This window comes from Musca domestica, unplaced genomic scaffold (assembly GCF_030504385.1).
Source record: "Musca domestica strain aabys unplaced genomic scaffold, Musca_domestica.polishedcontigs.V.1.1 15, whole genome shotgun sequence".
NCBI lineage: Eukaryota > Metazoa > Arthropoda > Insecta > Diptera > Muscidae > Musca > Musca domestica.
The window spans coordinates 7,948,907-7,971,211 of record NW_026712207.1 but is presented as its reverse complement, the minus strand read 5'-3'; the positions used below and the strand labels follow the sequence as shown (position 1 = coordinate 7,971,211).

Here is a 22,305-nt window from a genome sequence, read left to right as displayed (position 1 = left end):
GCATTTTGAAGGACTTATTGAGTTATAAATGTGGAGTTTTCAAATGATTATTTGTTGAATTTAAGGGTCATTAAAATGCATTTCCAACAGTTTTTGAAAAAATATTTATGTTATAAAAGCCAATTTTGGACGAGATTTAAGGTAAGATTCAAGGTAATTACCTAGAGGTATTTTATTTTAAAATTGGGTTCTGAAGAAATTTCAAGGCCAGAAAAGTGTAGAAGTCTTTAAATGACTTTAGATAACTATAGACACATATTAAAAGGACATCCAAAGCCAAGGACCAATAATATACATTTTGTAATAGACAATGAGAGAATTGTCTTTTAAAAAAGAGATTTTTCAAAAACTTTTGAGGTCATTAACGTGGATTTTTATAGAAAGCTTACATTGGAATTTCAAGCCCACAAATGTTGCTACTTTAAAAATAACATTTTTCAGGACTCTCAATGCCATTGTCGCCAGCTTTTAAAGGAACTTTTTTTGGACTTTCAAGACCTTAAGGTCTTTTTTGTGGAAAAATTTTCAAGGATTTTCATGACATAAAAAATGAAATAAGACTAATAATCTGGATTTTTAAAGAAAGGCATTTTGAAAGCCAATAACTTGGACTGAATGAAATGAAACGTTTTAAAGGACTTTTAAAACCAATCACGTGGCATTTTAAAAGGAAGTTTTCGAAGGACTTTAAAGGCTATAAACTTGGATTTTTGGAAAATTGTTTAAGAAACTTTAAAGAAAATTATAACAAACGTTTAAGTCCAATAACGGGGGAAAGGCTATAGATAGTGGCATTTAAATTGATGAAGGAACTTTTAAGGCCATAAACTTGGACTTAAAACAGGTATTTTGGAGAACTTTCTAGTGCATTAACGTAGATTTTTTTAAACTTAGTTTTGAAGGACTTTCGAGGCCTATAATCTTGACTTTTAAAAGGAAGTTTTTCAAGAACTTTCAAGGACATAAAATAGAATTTTTATAACAATTTTTTAACGAACTTGTAGGGCCATAAACTTGGATTTTTCAAATTCAGGCTTTAAAGGTCTTTCAATGCCCCTAACTTGGGTTTTTAAATTATTTTTTAAAAAGCTTTCAGGAGCATTACCATTCGTACTATAGTGGCCTCCAGTCTTTAAAACAGATTTCTTTTAAGGACTTTTAGGGCCATTAACGTGGATGTTTTATATTAAGTTTTTGAAGAACTTTCAATCCCACAAATTTGGCAATTTTATAAACCAATCATTTAAAGATCTTATGTGAATCCTTAAAAGAGATTTGTTTGAGAACTTTTGTAGATTTTTTAAATAATTATTGAAGGCCTTAATGATTCACATTAAAAGAGTTTTTTTTCAAGCACTTTGTAGATTAAAAAAAAGGACTTTCAGAGCCGTTAACTTGGATTTAAAAGGATTTTGGGGCCATTTTTATAATCTCAGCCATATGGCTACACAGGGTATATATCACTTGATTTGAGGGTGAAAAGGAGCCTCATCGAAATAACGGTTTTGGCCCTAGGTGTCGTTGGTCCATATCCGTTTCAGGAAATTTTAGAGTCGATCTATGAGTGTCCGTCCGTCAAAATGTCCGTGTATCTATCATTGAGTGGTAATATTATTGTCAAACTTAGATCGAGTTTAGAGATTAGTAATATCGGTCGACATTTTCAAAGAAAATATTTTACTGCACAGAAAGAGAAAGGATAATCCGATTTTGCTCCAACTTTGCAATTCCTAATATTTGCATCAGTTCTAGGTCAGGTGTGGGCGAAATGGACGATATCGATCCACTCCTCCCCCATAAAGGGTCAACATTTTGAAGAATTATAGCTCTTATAAAATGTAATGTAAGAGCTTGATTTTCTTCAAATTACACATATCACAATAGTTTCACTAACCCAAGGTCTGGTGTGAAGATGGAATATATCGGTCCACTCTTTATGGTACCTCCCCCACAAGGGGTCAACATTTTGAATAACCAAAACGTTTATAAAATCCGAAATATGCATCCGGTTCTCTTCAAATTTTACAAATGCCATCATTTTTACTAACACAAGATGTGCTGTAAAAAATGGATATATCGGCGCAGATATGGCGACCCACATAGCTTTCAAATTTTTGAAAATTTAGTGTTTTAGTCACCCTTTTTATACAGGCTCCTTCTTCTCTACCAAAAAAATGGCTATAAAGGCATTTTTTTCTCGGAATTGTTTGAAATTTTAGAAGTTCATTCCAAATGGTGTAGGGTATTAACATTTCTACCCGGCTTAAATAAGCTGTTTTTTTTACTTGTTTTAACTATCCTTTCACTCTCAAAAAACTATCCTATATTTTGGGGCAGCTTTTCATTCGTCCACCTATTTTATTTCAGTTACTCACTCTATTAATAGGTCTCCGATGATAGCCGGAATAATGATTTAGAACTGCTGTCGATACTGTGCTGGCTGAGTCGGCATAACGGCCATCGGGTCGCCTAAAAAGATTATTTTTAATCTGTTAATAAAATTCAAATGAACATTATTAATTTGCTACTAACCTTGGTCTGGGCCTCTCATCTTCCCAATCGCCATTCTCCCGGCCATTTCTATAGGCATAACGATCTACAGGTTCGGGACGTTCTGTGCCAGCACTACGCCGTTGACCCATGTGATGTAAAGCCGCTGTACTGCCATAGGGATTTTGGGAGGCATGATGTGGCTGATGATGTTCATCCCATTCGGTTAGATCCGATTGGCTATGGCGATAATGGGCTGGATATGAGGGGCGATCTGATTGATAATATTCCTAAAACAGAGAAAGGCATGTGAATTATTTTTGAAAATTCAAATTTATTGAATTAGTAACTGTTATGGTAATTATTTAATTGAAATTATTTAACAAATAAATTATTATTGAACTGATCTTTTCACTTACCTTCATGGAATGCGTTGAAGCACTGGGTGGTATGGGTGCCCTTTCACGAAACCCTCCACCATGTGGACTTTCCTGATCTGTATCAGGTGATCTCTGTTAGTGTGTATTGTTTGGGGGATGGTGTTCGAATGTTATTTGTTTTTGTAGGTCCATTTTGGTTGGTGTTTAGTTAAAAAAATTGTTAAGGTGGTTAGGTGAATGAGTGGAAACATATATGAATTTTCGAAAAAAATATAGTTATTTTTGTTAATAAAATATATTGATTAGTTGTTGTTTAGTGGATTTAACAATTATAAAAATATAAATATGTGTTATTGTGGGCAACTTAAAATGTGCCTAAAAGTATGCTATACTTTTCTAAGTGAATGCCCTTAAGGAAAACAATTAGGGGTCTCTGATTTGTTTTAACGAAATAGGAGGGATTTTTTAATGGATACATTCATGGCCTATATAGGATCGACCAGTAAGACCAAAAGTAGTCTTTTTAGCCGACCTTACCTACTTTTGTGTATCGAGCTATATTTTTTCTAATGAAAAATAGTCTCATGTAAGCTTTATTTTTTTTTCTATAAAAAAGTGCAGATATTTACATTATTTCTAAAATTTATTTTGTTCTCCCATCCAAATGGCTGGGAAAAACCCTCTTCGCCTAGGTCAAAACTACAATTACAAGTTATTAATTTTATTGCTCATTAGTCAGATGCTTATCACAACGGAAAATGACCAATTGGAAAAAATAGCAAAGAAATGCCGCAACCGCATAAATTGAAAATAAATAGTAAAACCAAAACAAACCCCCATTTATATATGTGGCCATATGAACTGATTCATCCATATTTACTTGTGGCCAACCTATGTGGGATGGTGACAACCATCATTCACATAAAAAAATATAATATTGCAAATGGACAAATCCGGATGTATGATTTACAACTCCCAATTATTGCGTGACTTGAGCCATTATGGCCAGCCGTGGGTGACAAAATGTAGAACACCTACGATTGTAATTTTGAAAATATTATTCCAAAAAAAAAACATGGAAGACGAGGGGTTAAAAAATCCGTCACATATTTTGTGGAGAATTTTTTAAGATTTGTAGAGAAAAATAAAATAACAAGAACAAAATTCAAATTGAAACCAATTTCTGTGAAGAAAATGAATCGTGCTTTGCTTTGATCAATTAACAAGACACAGGCGATAGTTAAACTTGTGTGAACTCATTTAATAATTGTTAAAAATAGAAACAGTGCTTAAAATTCAAGAACGCATAGACAGTGTCTCGGGACCGATATTTTCTTTTTATTATTATTATTGAAAGCTTTTCAAGGTGAATTTTAAATTTAAAATACGGGACACAGACGTGTCCTTTTTGAAGAACATTTAAGGCAATTAAATTAATTTTTAAGAAGAATTTTTGTAAAGACTTCTAGGACCACAATCAAGGATAAATTTTTTTAAGGTCTTTCCAGACCACAATCAGGGATTTTTAAAAATATTTTTTTCAAGGACTTTCAGGACGACAAAGGTGGATTTTTTAAAAAGAATTTCTTTAAGAACTTTCAGCACCGCAATCAGGGATTTTTAAAAAAACTTTTTTAAAGGACGCGGATTTTTGAAAAGAATTTCTTCAAGGACCCTTAACACCACAAACGAGGATTTTTAAAAAGAAATTATCCAAGGACACTCAAGACGACAAACGTGGATTTTGAAAAACGATTCCTTCCAGGAATTTCAATACCACAAACATGGATTTTTAAAAAGGAATTTTTCAAGGACTTTAACCTCCACAAACGTGGATTTTGAAAAAGAATTTCTTTAAGGACTTTTAGGATCACAAACGTGGATTTATAAAAATAATTTCTTCAAGGACTTCCAAGACCACAATCAGGTATTTTTAAAAAGAATTTTCTGAAGGACTTTCAACACCACAATCAGGGATTTTTAAAAAGAATTTCATTAAGGACTTTCAAGACCACATCAGGGATTTTTAAAAAGAATTTCTTAAGGGACTTTCAAGACCACAATCTTTAATTTTTAAAAAGAATTTTTTTAAGGACTTTCATCACCACAAACGTGGATTTTTAAAAAGAATTTCTTCAACGACTTTCAAGACCATAATCATGGATTTTTTAAAAGAATTTTTTTTCACAGAATTCCAATGCCATAAACGTATTTTTAAAAAGAATTTCTTCAAGGACATTCAAGGACCGCAATCAAGGATTTTTAAAAAGAATTGCTTCAAGGACTTTCAGGACCACAAAAAGTTGATTTTTAAACGATTTTCAACGACTTTCAAGGCCACAAACGTGGATTTTTTAAACTAATTTCTTCAAGGACATTCTCAACGCCGATTTTTTAAAAGAATCACAAACGTGAATTTTTAATAGGGACTTTCAAGACCACAAACGTGGATTTTTAAAACTAATTTTTTAGAAGACTTTCAGGACCACAAAAATGGATTTTTAAACGATTTTCAACGATTTTCAACGATTTTCAACGATTTTCAAGGCCACAAACGTGGATTTTTTTACCGATTTTCAACGACTTTCAAGGCCACAAACGTGGATTTTTAAAACTAATTTTTTAAAGGACTTTCAGGACCACAAAAAGTGGAGATTTAAACTATTTTCACAAAAGTGGATTTTTAAAACTAATTTCTTCAAAGACATTCTCAAACGCCGATTTTTTAAAAGAATTTTATGAAGGACTTTCAGGACCACAAACATGAATTTTTAATAAGGACTTTCAAGACCACACACATAGATTTTTAAAATGAATTTTTAAGGACTTTCATCACAACAAACGTGGATTTTTAAAAAGTATTTTTTCAGGACCACAAGTTGGATTTTTAGATACGATTTTTCAGGACCATAGCGTGTGTTTGAAAAAGTATTTTTTCAGGACCTCAACGTAGATTTTAAAAAAATATTTTTGAAGGACTTTCAACTCCACAAACAGGGATTCTTAAAAATAATATTTTAAAGGACTTTTAACACCACAAAAGTGGATTTTTAAAGGACTTTCAGTACCACAAACGTGGATTTAAAAAGAAATCTTCAAGGACTTTCAGGACTACAAGTGGATTTTTAAGAAGAAATTTTGTTAAGAGCTTTCCAGGGTATTTAAGTGGATTTCTAAGAATATTTTTTGGTCGTTAACCAAAAGTGAATTTTTTAAAAGCCTAACGTTAAATTTCGGGAAGAATTTTTGAAGGACTTTTTTTGAAATGTTATGAAATTAGAGCTAAAAATTGAATCCTCTTGTATCAGGATTATGAAAGTTTACATCGCAGAGCAAACCAAAATGGAGGGGGAAAGAAGTCCTATTCAACACTTTTGAAATTTTTCGGATTTATATTCATTGGAATCCGTTTATTTTAGGTATATGGTATCTTCAGCAAATCTGAAGGACATTCAATCAACAAACGGATTTTTAAGGATCATTTTGGTCGTTAACGGCAATTTTTGAAGTGAATTTTTGAAGGTAACGTTAAATTTCGAAAAGAAATTTTTGAAAGATCTTTTCAATTTTTTAAACATTTTTAAATTTTTTCAATATTTTTCAATAATTCCGGAAAAATTCAAATGTTATGAAATTAGAGCTAAAAATAGGAGCCACGTGTATCAGGGTTTTGAAAGTTAACATCGCAAAGCAAACCAGAATATAGCGTGAAAGTTCTCCCCTATTCAACACTTTTGGATATTTTCGGATTACGAATTCCCGAAATCCGTTCATTTTAGATACTCCCTTTAAACGTAGTCTCAGCCTGTCAAAATGTTCTACAAATGTATTTTTCATACAAACATAATTTTAGGCGTTTGAACTCAGACACAAAATTATTCTTGGACCCCTGGGGTCTGTGAATGTGGAAGAGGGAAGACTTGCCCCCATTATTTATGATGTTAACTTTTAAAACACCGATGTACGCGTCGGCCTTTCATAATCTGCTGGGCTCTAGGGCCATAGAAAAAAAATCAGAGAACCCTGGGTCGAAGTTTTTTCCACCGGAACAAAATTCAGCAAACCATGGGTCAAAGTTTTTTCCATAGAAAAAAATTCGCCGGACCTCAGGGGTCTAAGTTTTTTCTATAGAAAAAAATTATAGACCCGTGGGGTCCGGCGAATTGATTTTTTTCTATAGAAAAAAATTCGCCCGGACCCCAAGGCTGCAAGTTTTTTCTATAGAAAAAAATTCGACGGACCCCAGGGCTGCAAGTTTTTTCTATAGAAAACATTTCGTCTCCCCAGGACTGCAAGTTTTTTCTACAGAAAAAGTTTCGTCTCACCCTAGGGCTGCAAGTTTTTTCTATAGAAGAAAATTCGCCGGACCCTAGGGCTGCAAGTTTTTTGTCTATAGAAAAAAATTCGCCGGACCCCAGGGCTGCAAGTTTTTTCTATAGAAAAAAATCGCCGGACCCCAGGGCTGCAAGTTTTTTCTATAGAAAAAAATTCGGCGGACCCCAGGGCTGCAAGTTTTTTCTATAGAAAAAAATTCGCCGGACCCCAGGGCTGCAAGTTTTTTCTATAGAAAAAAATTCGCCGGACCCCAGGGGTCCATGTTTTTTTTTATAGAAAAAAATTCGCCGGACCCCAGGGCTGCAAGTTTTTTCTATAGAAAAAAATTCGCCGGACCCCAGGGGTCCATGTTTTTTTTTATAGAAAAAATTCGCGGAACCCCTGGGGTCCATGTTTATTTTTATTGAAAAAATTTTTTAATCAAAAAAAATTAATCCGAGCCAATTTTACCCGTTGTCAGTTTAAAATCTTAGAAAAAAAATAAAAAAAATTAAATAATTTGTGATTTAAAGCTTACATCATATTGGTGATACGATAGACGATTTTCTTTTGGTGTTGGATTATATTTTGGCGATGGTGAGTGTAGTACTTGTTCCTGTGTTCCAAAAAAGAAGAAAACGAAAAACAAATCCAAAAGAGAGGCAGAGAAAGAGATGGAGAAATAATTAAATGCACAACAGTATAAATAAAATTACTTGCACTGTGGGAAACATGGGGTGATTTATATTTTATTTTTGCAAAATTAAAACTCAAGCAACTCAAAACAAAAAATCGATTTATGGTTGACTACAGCCACAAAAAAAAACAAAAAGAAGACGTAATGAAATCACGAAATCCTATATTTGGAAATGACAACATTTCCATAATCACCCAAAAAAAAAAAGAACATCAACAATAACGAAAATAATATTTCTAATTTCTCAACGAGAAAAAAACAACAACAACAACGAAAATTATTCACAAAATATCGAAATCATATAAATAATAAATAAACAAAATAAATTATTGTAATTTATGCTATACTTGGAAATGAAACATGATTCTCCAAAGAAGAAGAAACGCAATAAAAACAAAACAAAGCAACAGCAACAACAACAGTATTGGAATTCCAAAACAAAATTTGTTCAAATATTTATAAGAAAAATGGGGAAAATCTTTCTCTACTGGGTGAAAGGAGTCAAATTCCAGTACCTGAGAAGGCGTTGAGGCTTTCGATGACGAACCATTGGCATTGTTAGTTTCGCTTACACTTTCTTCGGTTGTGGCAGGACTCGTTTGCTGGGGAGGCTTTGTTGATGTTGTTGTTAATTTTGGAAAATGGCATTGATGTTGTTGTCGTAGCCGTTGTCGTCACACACATTTTTGTCATTTTTAGTGTGATTAATTATTCAATGACATCCAAAGAAATGTTTCGTTTGTTATTGGCAGCAGACATGGAACGGAGCGAGCAAAAAAGTTAAGCAAAAAATTATTATTCCAAAGAGAACAATTTTAGAAATCATACCAACGCAAAGAAGGAAAGAAAGACTTTTGCACATAAATTTTGTATCACATTTAAGTGAAAGGTCATGACCCGGAGAGAATATAACAAAAATGCTAAAAATTGCATATTTGCTTCAAAAAAGCAAATATTCTTAAACACCAAAATTTAGAGACGTCAAAAAATAAGAAATTATATTAAATTTATTTTTCACCCAAGGGCTTTGGTCCTAAATTAAGTACCAGATGGTACCTTTCGTCCGTATTTCTAGTCAAATAACCAACTACAAGCTTCACTCCAAAATTAAACATTCCAGCTTTAATGGTCTTCATTCTACCAATTGTACCGGATGAAGTACTATTTTGTGCTTTTCGTACAACGTACCGTAAACTACAAATCAAACTTAAAACTACTAACCCTATGCAATCCTCCAGTACTAATTCTACCAAATTTAGTACCATTTCGTACAATTGTATTTGGAATGTTCACAATTAACTTATTTTTTTATCCCAAATTATATCTCAATCCAAAAATTACAATTTGTACCAGATTGGGTACTACTTTGTAATTTTCGTTCTCTAAACACATCTTCTAATTTAAAACCAATTAAAAAAGTAGCTATATTCGAGGGGGCCGAACTTTTAATGCCCTCCACCATTTCGAAGGAACTTGACAAATTTAAAAAAAATCCGAAAACTACCACTTAAATGAAAACAGGGGACTACGAAGACGTGGACCTGCATACGAATTTTTTTGTCATAGGCTGTAGTGCCCATTACGAACTTCAAATACAAAATCTGTTACAATTACGGTAAATAATGTCGCAAAAATCATGAAAATACGGAGCATCGGAAGGTACCGTCACATGGGGGCTAACATCGCAAACATCATAAAAATACAGATTATCGGGAGGTACCGTCATATGGGGGCTAAACAAAGACGTGGACCTGCATACGATTTTTTTTTTTGCCATAAGTTGTAGTACCCGTTAAGATCTTTCAATACGAAATTTGAAACGATTCGCGTGATTAACATCCGTTATATGGGGGCTATACGAGGACGTGGACCTGCATATAAAAATTTTTCTCATAGGCTGTAGTACCCATTACGATCTTCAAATACGATATTCGAAATAGATCTGGTAAATAATGTCGCTAAAATCATGAAAATATCGAATAACGGGAGGTACCGTTCTACGGGGGCTATACGAAGATCTGGACCAGCATACGCAATTTTTTGTCATAGGTTATAGTACCCATTAGGATCTTCCAGTACAAAATATTAAACGATTCCGGTGAATAATGTTGCTGAAATTATAAAAATGCCAAATATCGTTATATGGGGGGCTATACGAAAACATGGACCGACATGACCCATTTACGAACCTATCCTGCCTACTGGTAAACTATGCATGTATGCAAAATTTTAGCATTCTATCTCAATTCGTTCGAAAGATAGCGTGAATAGAACAGACAGACGGACAGACAAGCAGACGGACATCGCTAGATCGTCTTAGAATTTTACGCTGATCCAGAATATATACACATTGTAGGATCTATTATGAATATTTCGAGGAGTTACAAACGGATCGACAAAGTTAATATACCCTTCATAAAATGGTGGAGGGTATAAAAATACCAACTTTTAATCTATTTCTAACTTTAGAAACTTCTAGCTCTTTTAATCGTGATCAAAGCAAATGGTACAGAATTTAGTACCATTTTGTACACTACATACATACATATTACATATTTTCAAAATCATATTTTTCACAATAACCAACAAAATCTCAAAAAATTTAAATTTCAATAGAAAATATTTGATTTTTTAAAATATTGCCAATGGTACGAAATTTCGTAACATTTCGCACTTTTGATACACCTATGGAACAAATATACAAAATCTCTCCTTATATCAATATATAAGACAATATTCTTTCTCATAACAATTTTCCGCAAGCAAAATGGTACACGATTTTGTAACTTTTAGTATTTTTGTACTATTTCAAAGCGAAAGTTATGTTCACAATTCTGCGCTCCAGATCCTTCTTTCAAATTAAATCACAATTCTGACTGCACGGTTAGTACCTTTTAGTACTTTTCGTCCACTAGTAGTGAGAAATCTATAAGAAAATTAAAATAGTACTTTTCATTATTTTCTGTTGATGAAAAGTTCCGATTTTGGTTTTCAGAATTGCTCAGAGCCAATGGTACAAATTTAGTACCTTAATGTACTTTTAGTGCGAAATTCATAGGCAAAGCCACATCAATGAAAAATTCCTTGACTATTTGTTTATAAAAAAAAAAACACATAAAAAAAATGATTTATCACTTTGGGATCAATCAGGATCAATGGTCCAATATTTTGTACCTTTATGTACTTTTCGTAACATTTTTGTGTAAAGTTCCCATAGTCATAAAATTTATAATTTAATTACTTTTAGAGCCATATATAAACATTTAGAATTTGTTTATCTTTCAAGAAACAAATTCCTAATGGGTACTACAGCCTATGACCGAAAATTGCATAGGCAGGTACAGGTCTTTTTAAAACATACATACAACCATGGTACAATGAAGAGAAGGTAGGTCAACTTTAAAAAAAATGCAAGTATAGAGGTCTACCTGTTTGGCTTGTAATGTCAGAATTAGTATCAAAACAATAAAAAATCAAACAACTTGTTGCATTAATTTTGAACAAATAATTGAAAACCGCGAAAACTGAATGAAAGGTCAACATTTCTTTTCAAAATCATGTTCTATATATCTCTTATGGTTTATTTCGCGACATAAACTGTAGACTTTGTCGATGCATATGTTGCAATAAGCATTTTGAAAACACCCGAATTTGAATATTTTCGGAACAATTTTTTTATTATTGAAAAGAATATGCACACATAAACAAATGAAGTTGACATATTAAGCCAGAAAAATAAAAAAATTGAAATCATATGGTAGTTCTGCCCTACCTTGAATTTATTGTACCATGCATACAACGGTGCATCCATATATTCACTATTTTGAAGATTTTAGCGACATTATTCACCAGTAATGTATTAAATTTCATATTGGAAGTTTCTAATGCGTACTACAGACTAAGACCGAAAATTTCATATACAGGTCCATTCTATGTGTTTTCTCCCCATATAACGGTACCTCCCTATATTCGTTCTTTTTTTTTCTATTTTACCGACATTATTCACCGGCATTGTTTCTAGTTTCGTATTTGAATATCGTAATGGCCTATGACAAAAATTGCATATTCAGGTCGAAGTCTTCGTATAGGCCCCAATATAACCGTAACTCCTTTTATTAGGTATTTTTATGATTTTGCTTTATTTTTTTATTTGCAAATTCCTTCCAAATGGTGAAGGTTATTCAAAGTTCGGGCCGACCGAACTTACTACTTTTCCACTTGTGTTCATTTAATACCAAGACACAGCATTTGGTATTTTTGGTACCATTAGTAATCTTTTAGTCCGAAATTAAAAAAATAGTGTCATATCCCAAGTTAAGTACACTATAGTAGTATAGTATCATTTAGTTTATATTTGCTCGATATTACCAAATTTCCGAACTCTAGATTTATTCCTTCGTAAAATACCATGTCGCAACATTTGTTATCTTTTTAGTATCCTTTTTGTTCTTATTTGCAATATTGCAACCGTATCTCATCCCGAAAGACCAACAATTGTTCAGAATTAAAGCTTGATCCTTTCGTTCAATAGCATACTAGAGCATTTGGCACGTTTTTGTACCCTTTTAGTTCGATTTAAAAATAAATTATATCTCAATTCTACTCCCATCAGTGACCTCGATTTCAAATTTCAAGGTTCTTTCTTTGCCCGTTCACTCAACAGCATAAATCAGTATTAGGTAATATTTAGTACATTTAGTACTTTCTCTCAACCCTATCGGTGGCCCTTATTTCTGAATAAAAGCTTGGCCTTTTCGTTAATATCATGATAGACATATTGGTACGTTTTTGTACAATTCTAGTTCGATATCCAAAAAAAATAGATTATATCGCAATCCTACACCCATCAGTGACCTTGATTTCAAATTTCAAGGTTCTTGCTTTAAACGTTCACTCAAAAGCATAAATCAGCATTTGGAAATATTTAGTACATTTTGCTACCCTTCAAAAAATACTACTTTCTCTCAACCCTATCAGTGGCCCTTATTTCTTAATTTAGAATTCCAGCTTTATCCGTTCGCTCAACAGGTTGTATCAGCATTTGGAACTTTTGAGTATCTTTAGTGGAAAATTTCAGAATTATGACATAATCTTTTCGCCCAATACCATAGCACAGAATCTCGTACGTTTTAGTACCCACTACATTGCTAACAACAAATGTGGTCATCAATTCATATTTGAAAATTATAGCTTTAATCATCCTCAGTATACCATGATCGATTTTTTAGTACACTTAGTACGGTTTGAGTTCGAATATACAAAATGCATACACCCTTGGCACAAGTGTCGATCAATATTTGTACCCTACAACACTATGTGTTGGGGGTATTATAAGTTTGATTGGACCAAAAATTATGTAACACCTCGAAAAATTGGTTTCCCACATAGGAAAGTATATATGGATCTTCCTATCTCGCCGAGCTGAGTCGATCTAGCTATGTATGTCCGTCTGTCCATGTTAATTTGTAATCAAGCTACAGGTCGCAATTATGGCCTGATCCTCACGAAATTGAAAATGGAGGTGGGGTTAGGGTCAGAATAGAACCCTATTGTTTTTGGAGATGATTGCAAAATATTTAGTGGTTGAAATGGACCAAAAACAGAAAATTGTCCTGATTTTGCAGATGCTCTCTAGGCCACAATTATGAAGCAATCGACGCGGAAATTTACTTGGAGTTAGAGTTTAGGACTGGGCTGAAGCCCCAAATTTGGGCGGCCATCGGACAATATTTAGCGAGTAAAATAGACCCTAACTTTATGTAAGAAAATTGTTGTCATATTTTTTATCGCATGCGATTTTTCCAATTTGACAAACAATTTTGGATTTAACATTTTCTAAATTTTTACACATCTCAACACTACACTTTGAGGGTATTATATGTATGTCACGACATTGAATGGTGTAGCGTCAGGGTCAGAATTAAAACCTATTGTTATTAAGATGTAAATTTTGAATTTCAAATGGACTAAAAAATGTTTTTATTTTTTTTAATTCGTATTCGCTCTATAGGCTACAAAAGAAAACTAATCGACACGGAATTTCGCATCAGGATAAAGTTAAGTACAGGGAAGAATTCTAGCATTTTGGATGACTACTGGATTATATTTAACTATAAAAAGGGACCACAACTTTCGTGTGAAATTGTCTTAAGTACAACACGATGGAGTGCGTAAATATTGGCCAAATTCTCCGGGTCAAAAACCTAAAGGTAACATCTGGGCAGGGCTCTTTGACATTATTACAAAAACGAAATCTTCCAAAAATGAATTTGGATATAAGGAGACTTCAAACATATTATAGTGTTGTAGGGTATCACATCATCGGCCCCGCACGACTATAGCCTTTGCTTACTTGTTTCAATATAAAATGCCAAATGCCCATCATATCTCACTTCTACTGTATAGACCAGCAGTGACCCAATTTCAAAATCATAGCGGTACCGGTTCACTAAATTCCATGACAGATTCTCTGGTGCGTTTCAGTACCTTTTTTGTTCGAATTTCCAAAAATGTGGTCACATCCCACCGCAGTCATATCCCAAAAGTAAATTATGTTTCGAATTTCAGAACTCTTGCTTTACCCGTTCGCCAAATACAATGGCACATCAAAGGGTATATTTTAGTACTTTTAGCATCATTTTAGTTTAAATTTCCACAGCACCCATAAACCCCTTAGTCATTAATAATTTCCATTGGTTAGCTTAACAACAAAACAACCACAATCCAAGTTTCAAGGTACAGGGTACAAAAGAAGAAGAAGAAGCATGGCACGATTTTCAACTTACTTTTCCACCTACCTCTTTTTGTGGACTTGAACTTCTTCGATATTGTGGCTGAGGTGGTTGTTGTTGTTGTGATTGCCGTTGTTGCTGTTCTTGTTGTTGCTGCTGTTGACGGTATTGCTGTTGTTGCTGCTGTTGTTGTTGTTCGTAATATTGTTGTTGTTGCTGCTGTTGTTGTTTCTGTTGCTCCTGCAGTTGTTGTTGTTCATAGGCATCATCATATGGATCATCTTCGACGGCCGCACTGCCACCTCCTCCACCGCCGCCGCCACCACTGCCAGCCCGCAATGCTTCGTCCACTTCCTCTTGTGTCACTTCGACGTTATCCAATTTCTTGAGATTTGGCAGAGCACGCAATACAATTGCGCGATAACTGAAAACGAAAAAGGAGAGTCATGCATTAGTGTTTGGAGTTATGTTTTGAAGTTTTTAGAAGGGCTAAAATTGGAGATTTGTAAAAATTTAAGAAAAGTTTAAAAAGGGTACGAAAGGTCTAATTGTATTAAATGTTGTGTGTTGATGTACCAAGTACGTAAAGGTAGAATTAAACCCGGAAAGAAAGTCTTAAAGTCGGGCGGGCGGGCCGACTTTATGATACCTACACCACTTTACTAATTTAGTAGAGCTCCGCATAACAATTAAAACTTTTTATGGGAGAATTCCATCATACACGCTATGATTATAATTATAATTTAAAGTTTAAAGGACTAAATATGCCGAAGCATTTGTATCTTTTAAATTCGGACTTGTATTGCCCATTTGGTGCTCAATTAATTTGAAATCGGATAAAGCTGTATATGGGAGCTATATCCAAATCGGAACCGATCTCGATAAAATTTGGCAAAAATATTTCTGAGGTGTATTTGATATATATCCCTGAATATCGTTGTTACGGAGTGCATATTACGGCTGTGGGTAACAAATATAACAAATCGGATGAACAGTATATATGGGAGCTATAGCTATATCTGAACCGATCTTCACCAAATTTGACATACTAGCTTCTAGACTCAATTCGGACGTAAGTGCCAAATTTCATCCCATTTGGACAAATATTAGACGTTTGGTGCACAATAAAAGGTAAATCGGACGAAGTTATATATGGGAGATATATCCAAATCTGGACCGATCACGATAAAATTTAGCAAATGTATTTCTGACCTGTATTTAATATATTTCCCCAAATATTGTTGTTTCAGAGTGCATATTACGGCTGCGGAGGACAAAAATAACAAATCGGATGAACAATATATATGGGAGCTATAGCTATATCTGAACCGATTTGGATCAAATTTGTCATACTTATTTTCAGGCCTAATTTGGTTGTATGTGCAAAATTCCATACTATTCGGACCGATATTACACATTTGGTACACAATAAAAGGCAAATCGGACGAAGATATATATGGGAGCTATATCTAAATTTTGACCGATTATCTCCAATTTCAATAGGGTTCGTCCTTGAGCCAAACAAATGATTTGTGCAAAATTTCATCAGGATCCGACAATAAATGCAACCTGTACTTTGTTTACAAAAATACATGGATAGATGGACGGACGGACATGCATAAATCGACTCGGAATGTGATTCTATGCAGATCATCAAAAGGAACTATGGGTCTATCTCGTTTCCTTCTCCATGTTCCAAACAAATGCACAAAGACATAATACCCTGACCACCTTGTGGTGTAGGATATAAAAATCGAGGTTCACTATTTTAATGAAGGTTTGAGATATTACTATATTTAGGAAATTCGAACTAAAAGAGTACTAAAAATGCTATGATGTACTAAAAACTGAATACTTTGTATTTGACAAAAGGAATGAGCTGAAATTCTGAAATTTGGAATGAGAGACAATGATGGAGTGCAGCAAAGATGTACCAAAGGGTTTTTGGAAACTCGAACTTTTAAGTTACGAAAAGTTCTAAAATCGTACTAAACTCCCAAAATTGTACCATTTGGTACTATGTGAACGGATAGAGTTAAAAACTTTAAGTTTGGTGTGAGAATCAAGGTTCGAAAGTAAGTTTAATATGGGAAGGTGATTTGGGTACTAAATTTGGAACAGTTTGGTTTAGGGCGAAGGGATGAAGGTGGCATTTCGAAATTTTGTATTAGGGTTACTGTTGGTGGTATGTTTGTGATAAATAGGTGGTTTTGGACATGTGTACTGCCAGTGTACGAAAAGTACTAAATAGTACTATATTTGGTACAATTTGGTATTGGGTGAACAGATAGAGCTAAAAACTTGAAATTCGGTATGAGCATAACTTTCCAATTACTGGAAGGTAAATTTGATATATGAAAGTGATTTTGGAAATGTGTACTAAATTTGTGAACTGTACTAAATGGTACCGAATTTAGAACAATTTGGGTGAAAGGATGAAGCTGGAGTTTGAAAATTTTCTATTGGCGTCTCTGTTGGTGGTAGATTTGTGATAAATGGGTGGTTTCGGACATATGTACCACAAGTGTACGAAAAGTACTAAATAGTACTATATTTGGTACAATTTGGTATTGAGTGAACAGATAGTGCTTGAAATCTGAAATTTGGTGTTAGAATTGATGTTTATGTGTAGCCTGGACATATGGAGGTGGTTTCAGAAATGTGTACTATAATTGTAAGAGAAGTACTAAATGGTACTAAATTTGGTATTGGATGAAGGGATAGATCTGAGACCGCTTGAATCCCGAAATTTGATATTAAGGTCTCTGGTGTTTAGATTTGGTAGTGGTTTGGAAATGCGTCTTACATTTGTACGAAAAGTACTAAATAGTACTATATTTGGTACAATTTGTTATTGGGTGAACATATAGCGCTTGAAATCTGAAATTTGATGTTAGGATCGTTGTTCATGTGTAGCCAGGACATATGGAGGTTGTTTCGGAAATTTGTATTATAATTGTACAAAAAGTGCTAAATAGTACTAAATTTGGTATTGGGTGAAGACAGAATTTCTGAAATTTGATATTGAGGTATTTGTTGATATGTGGGATTGAGATATAGAGGTGTACGAAAAGTACTATAAGTACTATGTTTGGCATTGAATGAAAGGAAGGGCTGAAACAGCTGGAATCCCGAAATTTGATATTGAGGTCTCTGTCGATAAATGGTGTTAAGATTTGTCAGTGGTTTGGAAATGCGTCCTATATTTGTAAGATTTAGTACTAGATGGTACTAAATTTAGTATTGGGTAAAGCGATACGGCTGGAATCCTCAAATTTGATATTGAGGTCTCTGTTGGTATCTGGAATTGAGATATCGAGGCTGTTTTGGAAATGTGTACTATAATATTACGAAAAGTACTAAATAGTACTAAAATTTGGTATTGAGAGAAGGAATAGAGCTGGAACTGAGATATGGATATGGATTTGGAAGTGTGTGCTACAACTGTACGCAAAGTACTAAATAGTACTAAAAAGGTATTTGATTAAGGGAAAGAACTGGAATCCCGAAATTTGATATTGAGTTCTTTATTGGTATCTGGAATTGAGATATGGAGGTGCTTTCGGAAATGAGTACTATAATTGTACGAAAAGTACTGAATACTACTAGATTTAGTTTTGGGTGAAGAGATAGAGCTGAGACAGTTTGAATACCGACATTTTATATTTAGGTCTCTATTGGTAACTGATGTTGAGATTTCGTAGTGGTTTGGAAATGCGTCGTACAACTGTACGAAGAGTACTAAATTTGCTATTTGGTGAACAATGCAAAATTCAAGAGTTGTAGCCCTTGCGAATCACTCAGTAAAATGGTTGTACTATTTATTTAGTACTTTTCGTACCCTTAAACTAAAAATTTACAAAAATCCCGATTTAGGACACCCGAAATTGTCTCTCGTTTAAAAATTCAAAGTTGTAGTTTTAATTATCTACACCACTTTTTGTACTCTTACAGGGTGACATAAAAAACTGCAACCAACTTCAGACTGGTGTCATTTCTAAGCCACGGAAGAAAACAGCAACATCAGCAGAAATGGTTCGAAAAGTAAAGAAGCGATTTTATCGATCACCACCCGCGTCGCAGTGGCCAAAAAATGGCTCGTGAGCTGAACATATCGCAATATTCCATTCGCCAAATATTGAAAACTGAGGTCGGGGTAAAGCCATTGAAAATCCAAAAAGTGGAAGAACTTACACCGCAACAGAAAGAAAATAGATTCAAAAGAGCTAAAGATTTGCTTCGCTTGGCCGAAAGTGGGGAAGTGCCGAATTTGGTTTTCTCAGTCTCCGATGAGGAAACATTCGTTGTCCAGCAGTCTGTACAACAACAACAAAATGATCGTGTTTACTTGCCAAAGAGGTCAGCTGAAAATGTGCACCTTCGGTTGGTCACCAGAACTCAAGCGCCGGCATAACAGCCGCCAGGTCGCTCTCCGCTCGTATTAACCGACCGTGGCATCAGAATAAATGTGTCTGGAATATTTTGGAAAGCAAGGTTGGTACTAAAAAATACCAAAGTGTCGATCACTTCAAGCTTCGCCGGAATGGGCCAAAATACCGCAGAGCAACGTTCGGGCAGCGTGTGACGGTTTCATTGGCCGTTTGAAGGCCATAATTCGCGGCAAAGGTGATCAAATCGAACGAATCTAAACTTATTCTTAAATTTGATGCTATTTGCGAAAATTTTTAATTTCACTCAATAAAATTTTAAACAAAAATTTAAATATGATATCGTTTAATTTTTGTTGCAGTTTTTTTATCTCACCCTGTATATGGGAGTATCGAAAATTCCACAATATCTTAAATTTTTAAACCAAAGGTTAGCCCTATACAGCATTTCATTGTACAAACTTTAACGGATCGCTCACTAACCATTTGGTGCCTTATACCATTTTTCATACCCAAAATACGAGTCTCCCGTATCTCAAAAATTGCGACATATCTCCACATGTACCTTAACGAAAAATTTAAAATTCTAGCTCTTTTCGAACGCTTCGTAACAATATTTTGTCTTTTAGTACCTCTCCTACATTTTATACTTGAATTCCCAAAAATTCCGATGCATCTTAACCCTCCATACTCAAGAAAATTTCAAAGTCCTACCTCTCACTGATCGCTCATTAACACTGTTGTCGAATTGTGTACCATTTAATACTTTACGTACCCTTTAAGACCACTTTTCGTTCCCTTTAAGTACCCCTCGCACAAATTCAAACTCATAATGAAACATGGGCAATACTTACGCAGGTCCAACTCGCTCACAGCACGGATTCTCCTCCAGCCACAGATACTTGAGATTTGGTAGATTTTGCAGATAGGCAATTTCATTTATGTCCTGAATGCAATTTTTTCGTAAATATAATTCCTGTAGTTTCAGGCAGTCTTCGAATGGCTGTAGGGTGCTGATTTTGTTGACACTGGAAGAGAAAAAGAGTAAAGAGTGAGAGAGGTAAGTATAAATAAAAAAATAAATGGTAAGTGTGAAACAAAGAATTACTCAATTAATTGTTGTTGTTGCAATCAAAACAAGAATGGTGGGAAAATAAATAAAGAAAAACTTAAATATATATCTACAAATATATAAATTCCAATCAAGCCGAACAAAGGAAAAGTAAATGAAGCCATACCCAGGCAGGCTGGCAGACAGACAATCAAACAAAGCCAGTCAGCCAGCCAGCCAGACAAGTGAATGGAACTGCTCGACTGAGCCCGCGGTCTGGCTAGTTTATTTCTTCACATTAATTTTCCTGCTCCCCACCCGTCCCTCCTCCCGCCTATCTGTCTGCCATTCAAATTGGGGTCAACAATCTGTTGCTTTGTCGCTCTAAGAAAGAAAACTCAAATGATTTTAAACTTATGATATGATCGCCGCCGTCATTGTTTATCTGATCTGCAACAACAATAACAACAAATAACTGGAGAGGAAAAACACATTGTCGGAAAACATATAAATCTTCATAACGACAATCGCTCCATCCAACCATGTCTCGAACGAAGTTCGTGTGAATACGCCGTCTGTCTTTTGCATTGAAAATATGCGACAAATTCTCTAATGAAAATGATTATCTTTTCATTCATGGAGATCATGACCCGCAATTTCATAGAAAAACATTTGTAAGCTTAGCCTTTATAAATATTTTGTTTGTGTCACGCAAGGCTAGACAAGTTCACTATTACAAGTTTCGTCGAAAGTTTCGTGTCAAATGACATTTGCGAAATTGTTGACCTTAGAACAATGTAATTTCTTCTGGTTTTTCATTTGGCTTGATGTCAGAATTTAAAAAAGAAACAGACGAATTTAATTTTTTATATTTCAATTTATTTTTCCGATATTTCGACTATCTTTGATAGTCATCATCAGGGAGTTTGAGAGAGTTAAACCCTCAGCTATATGGCTAGAGAGGGTATGCGGGGTGTAATGAAAAAACTGCAACCAACTTCAGACTGCTGTCATTTCTAAGCCACTTGTCCGACAGCTGTTAAAATTATTCCAGTGACAGCTAATTCTATTGTTTACAAGCCTACAAAACCATTTTAGTGAGAATTTTCCAGAAAAAACTTATTCGTGATGGAATTCAAGCGTGATATTGTGATTTCTTTTTATTTGGCTGGAAACCCACAAGTGGCTATCGTTAAAGCACTCCAGTTTTTAAATGTGAATAAATCTTTTGTGTCTCGTATCACCGCTCGTTACCGTGATTCTGGTAGCGTAGCCCGACATCAAGGAAGTGGACGGAAGAAAACAGCAACATCAGCCAGAATGGTTCGAAAAAGCGTAAAGAAGCGACTTGATCGAAACTCGATCAGTGGCCGAAAAATGGCGCGTGAGCTGAACATATCGCAATATTCCATTCGGCAAATATTGAATGGGCCAAAATGAGCGCGAGGTAAAGCCATTAAAGTTCCAATAGATAAAAAAGCTATAAGTTCGGCCGGACCGAACTTTGAATACCCTCCACCATTTGGAACGAATTTGGCAATTCTCAAAAACAATAAAATCCGTTAAAAAATCCTTAAAATACCACCTGTAGCTGTTATATTAGGGTCTATACGACGACGTGGACCTGCATAGGTAACATTTATCTCATCCCATTACAAATGCCAAACTTAAAAAATTCGGTAAAAAATCATCAAAATACCGAACATCGGAAGGTAGCTACATGGCCCATTTTCAATACCAAAAGTCCTACAGACATAACATACGTTTGAGTAAAATTTTATCAATCTACTTCAATTAGTTCGAAAGCTAGATTTTCACAGGCGGAGAGACGGACGCACATTGCTAAAACGACATTGAATTTTATGCTGATCAAGAATATATATACTTTGTGGGGTCTAAAATGTGTACTTCGAGGTATTACAAACGGAATGACAAACTAATATACCCTCTATTCTATGGTGGAGGATATTAAAAGTTCAAGAACTTACACCGCAACAGAAAGAAAATAGACTCAAATGAGCTAAAGAATTGCTTCGCTTGGCCGAAAGTGGTGAACTGCCGAATTGGGGTTTCTCCTTCTCCGATGAGAAAACATTTGTTGTCCGGTAGTTTGTAAACAAACAAAATGATCGTGTTTACTTGCCATAAAAGTCAGCTGAAAATGTCCACCTTCGGTTGGCCACCAGAACTCAAGCGCCGGCGCCGGCCATGGTGATGGTGTGGGCCGTCACGACAGCCGATGGTCGCTCTCCGC

At 34.6% G+C, this 22,305-nt stretch overlaps 1 protein-coding gene across 26 annotated transcripts in view; it reads right to left on the bottom strand.

The window, feature by feature from the left end:
- The window catches only part of LOC101897730 (GATA zinc finger domain-containing protein 10), a 57,691-nt gene that overhangs the window by 971 nt on the left and 34,415 nt on the right, over window positions 1-22,305 (bottom strand). For 17 of the 26 annotated variants that reach the window (XM_059119614.1, XM_020034611.2, XM_020034614.2 and 14 more), the window contains exons 4-10: window positions 19,855-20,028; window positions 14,667-15,036; window positions 8,397-8,492; window positions 7,723-7,800; window positions 2,910-3,002; window positions 2,533-2,780; window positions 2,376-2,469 (exon numbers count right to left, since the gene is read on the bottom strand). In XM_059119614.1, coding sequence (XP_058975597.1) covers window positions 2,376-2,469; window positions 2,533-2,780; window positions 2,910-3,002; window positions 7,723-7,800; window positions 8,397-8,492; window positions 14,667-15,036; window positions 19,855-20,028 — 1,153 coding nt within the window. The remainder of the gene's footprint in view (window positions 1-2,375; window positions 2,470-2,532; window positions 2,781-2,909; window positions 3,003-7,722; window positions 7,801-8,396; window positions 8,493-14,666; window positions 15,037-19,854; window positions 20,029-22,305) is intronic. The other 9 variants (XM_059119615.1, XM_059119616.1, XM_059119617.1 and 6 more) reach the window with 9 other exon arrangements.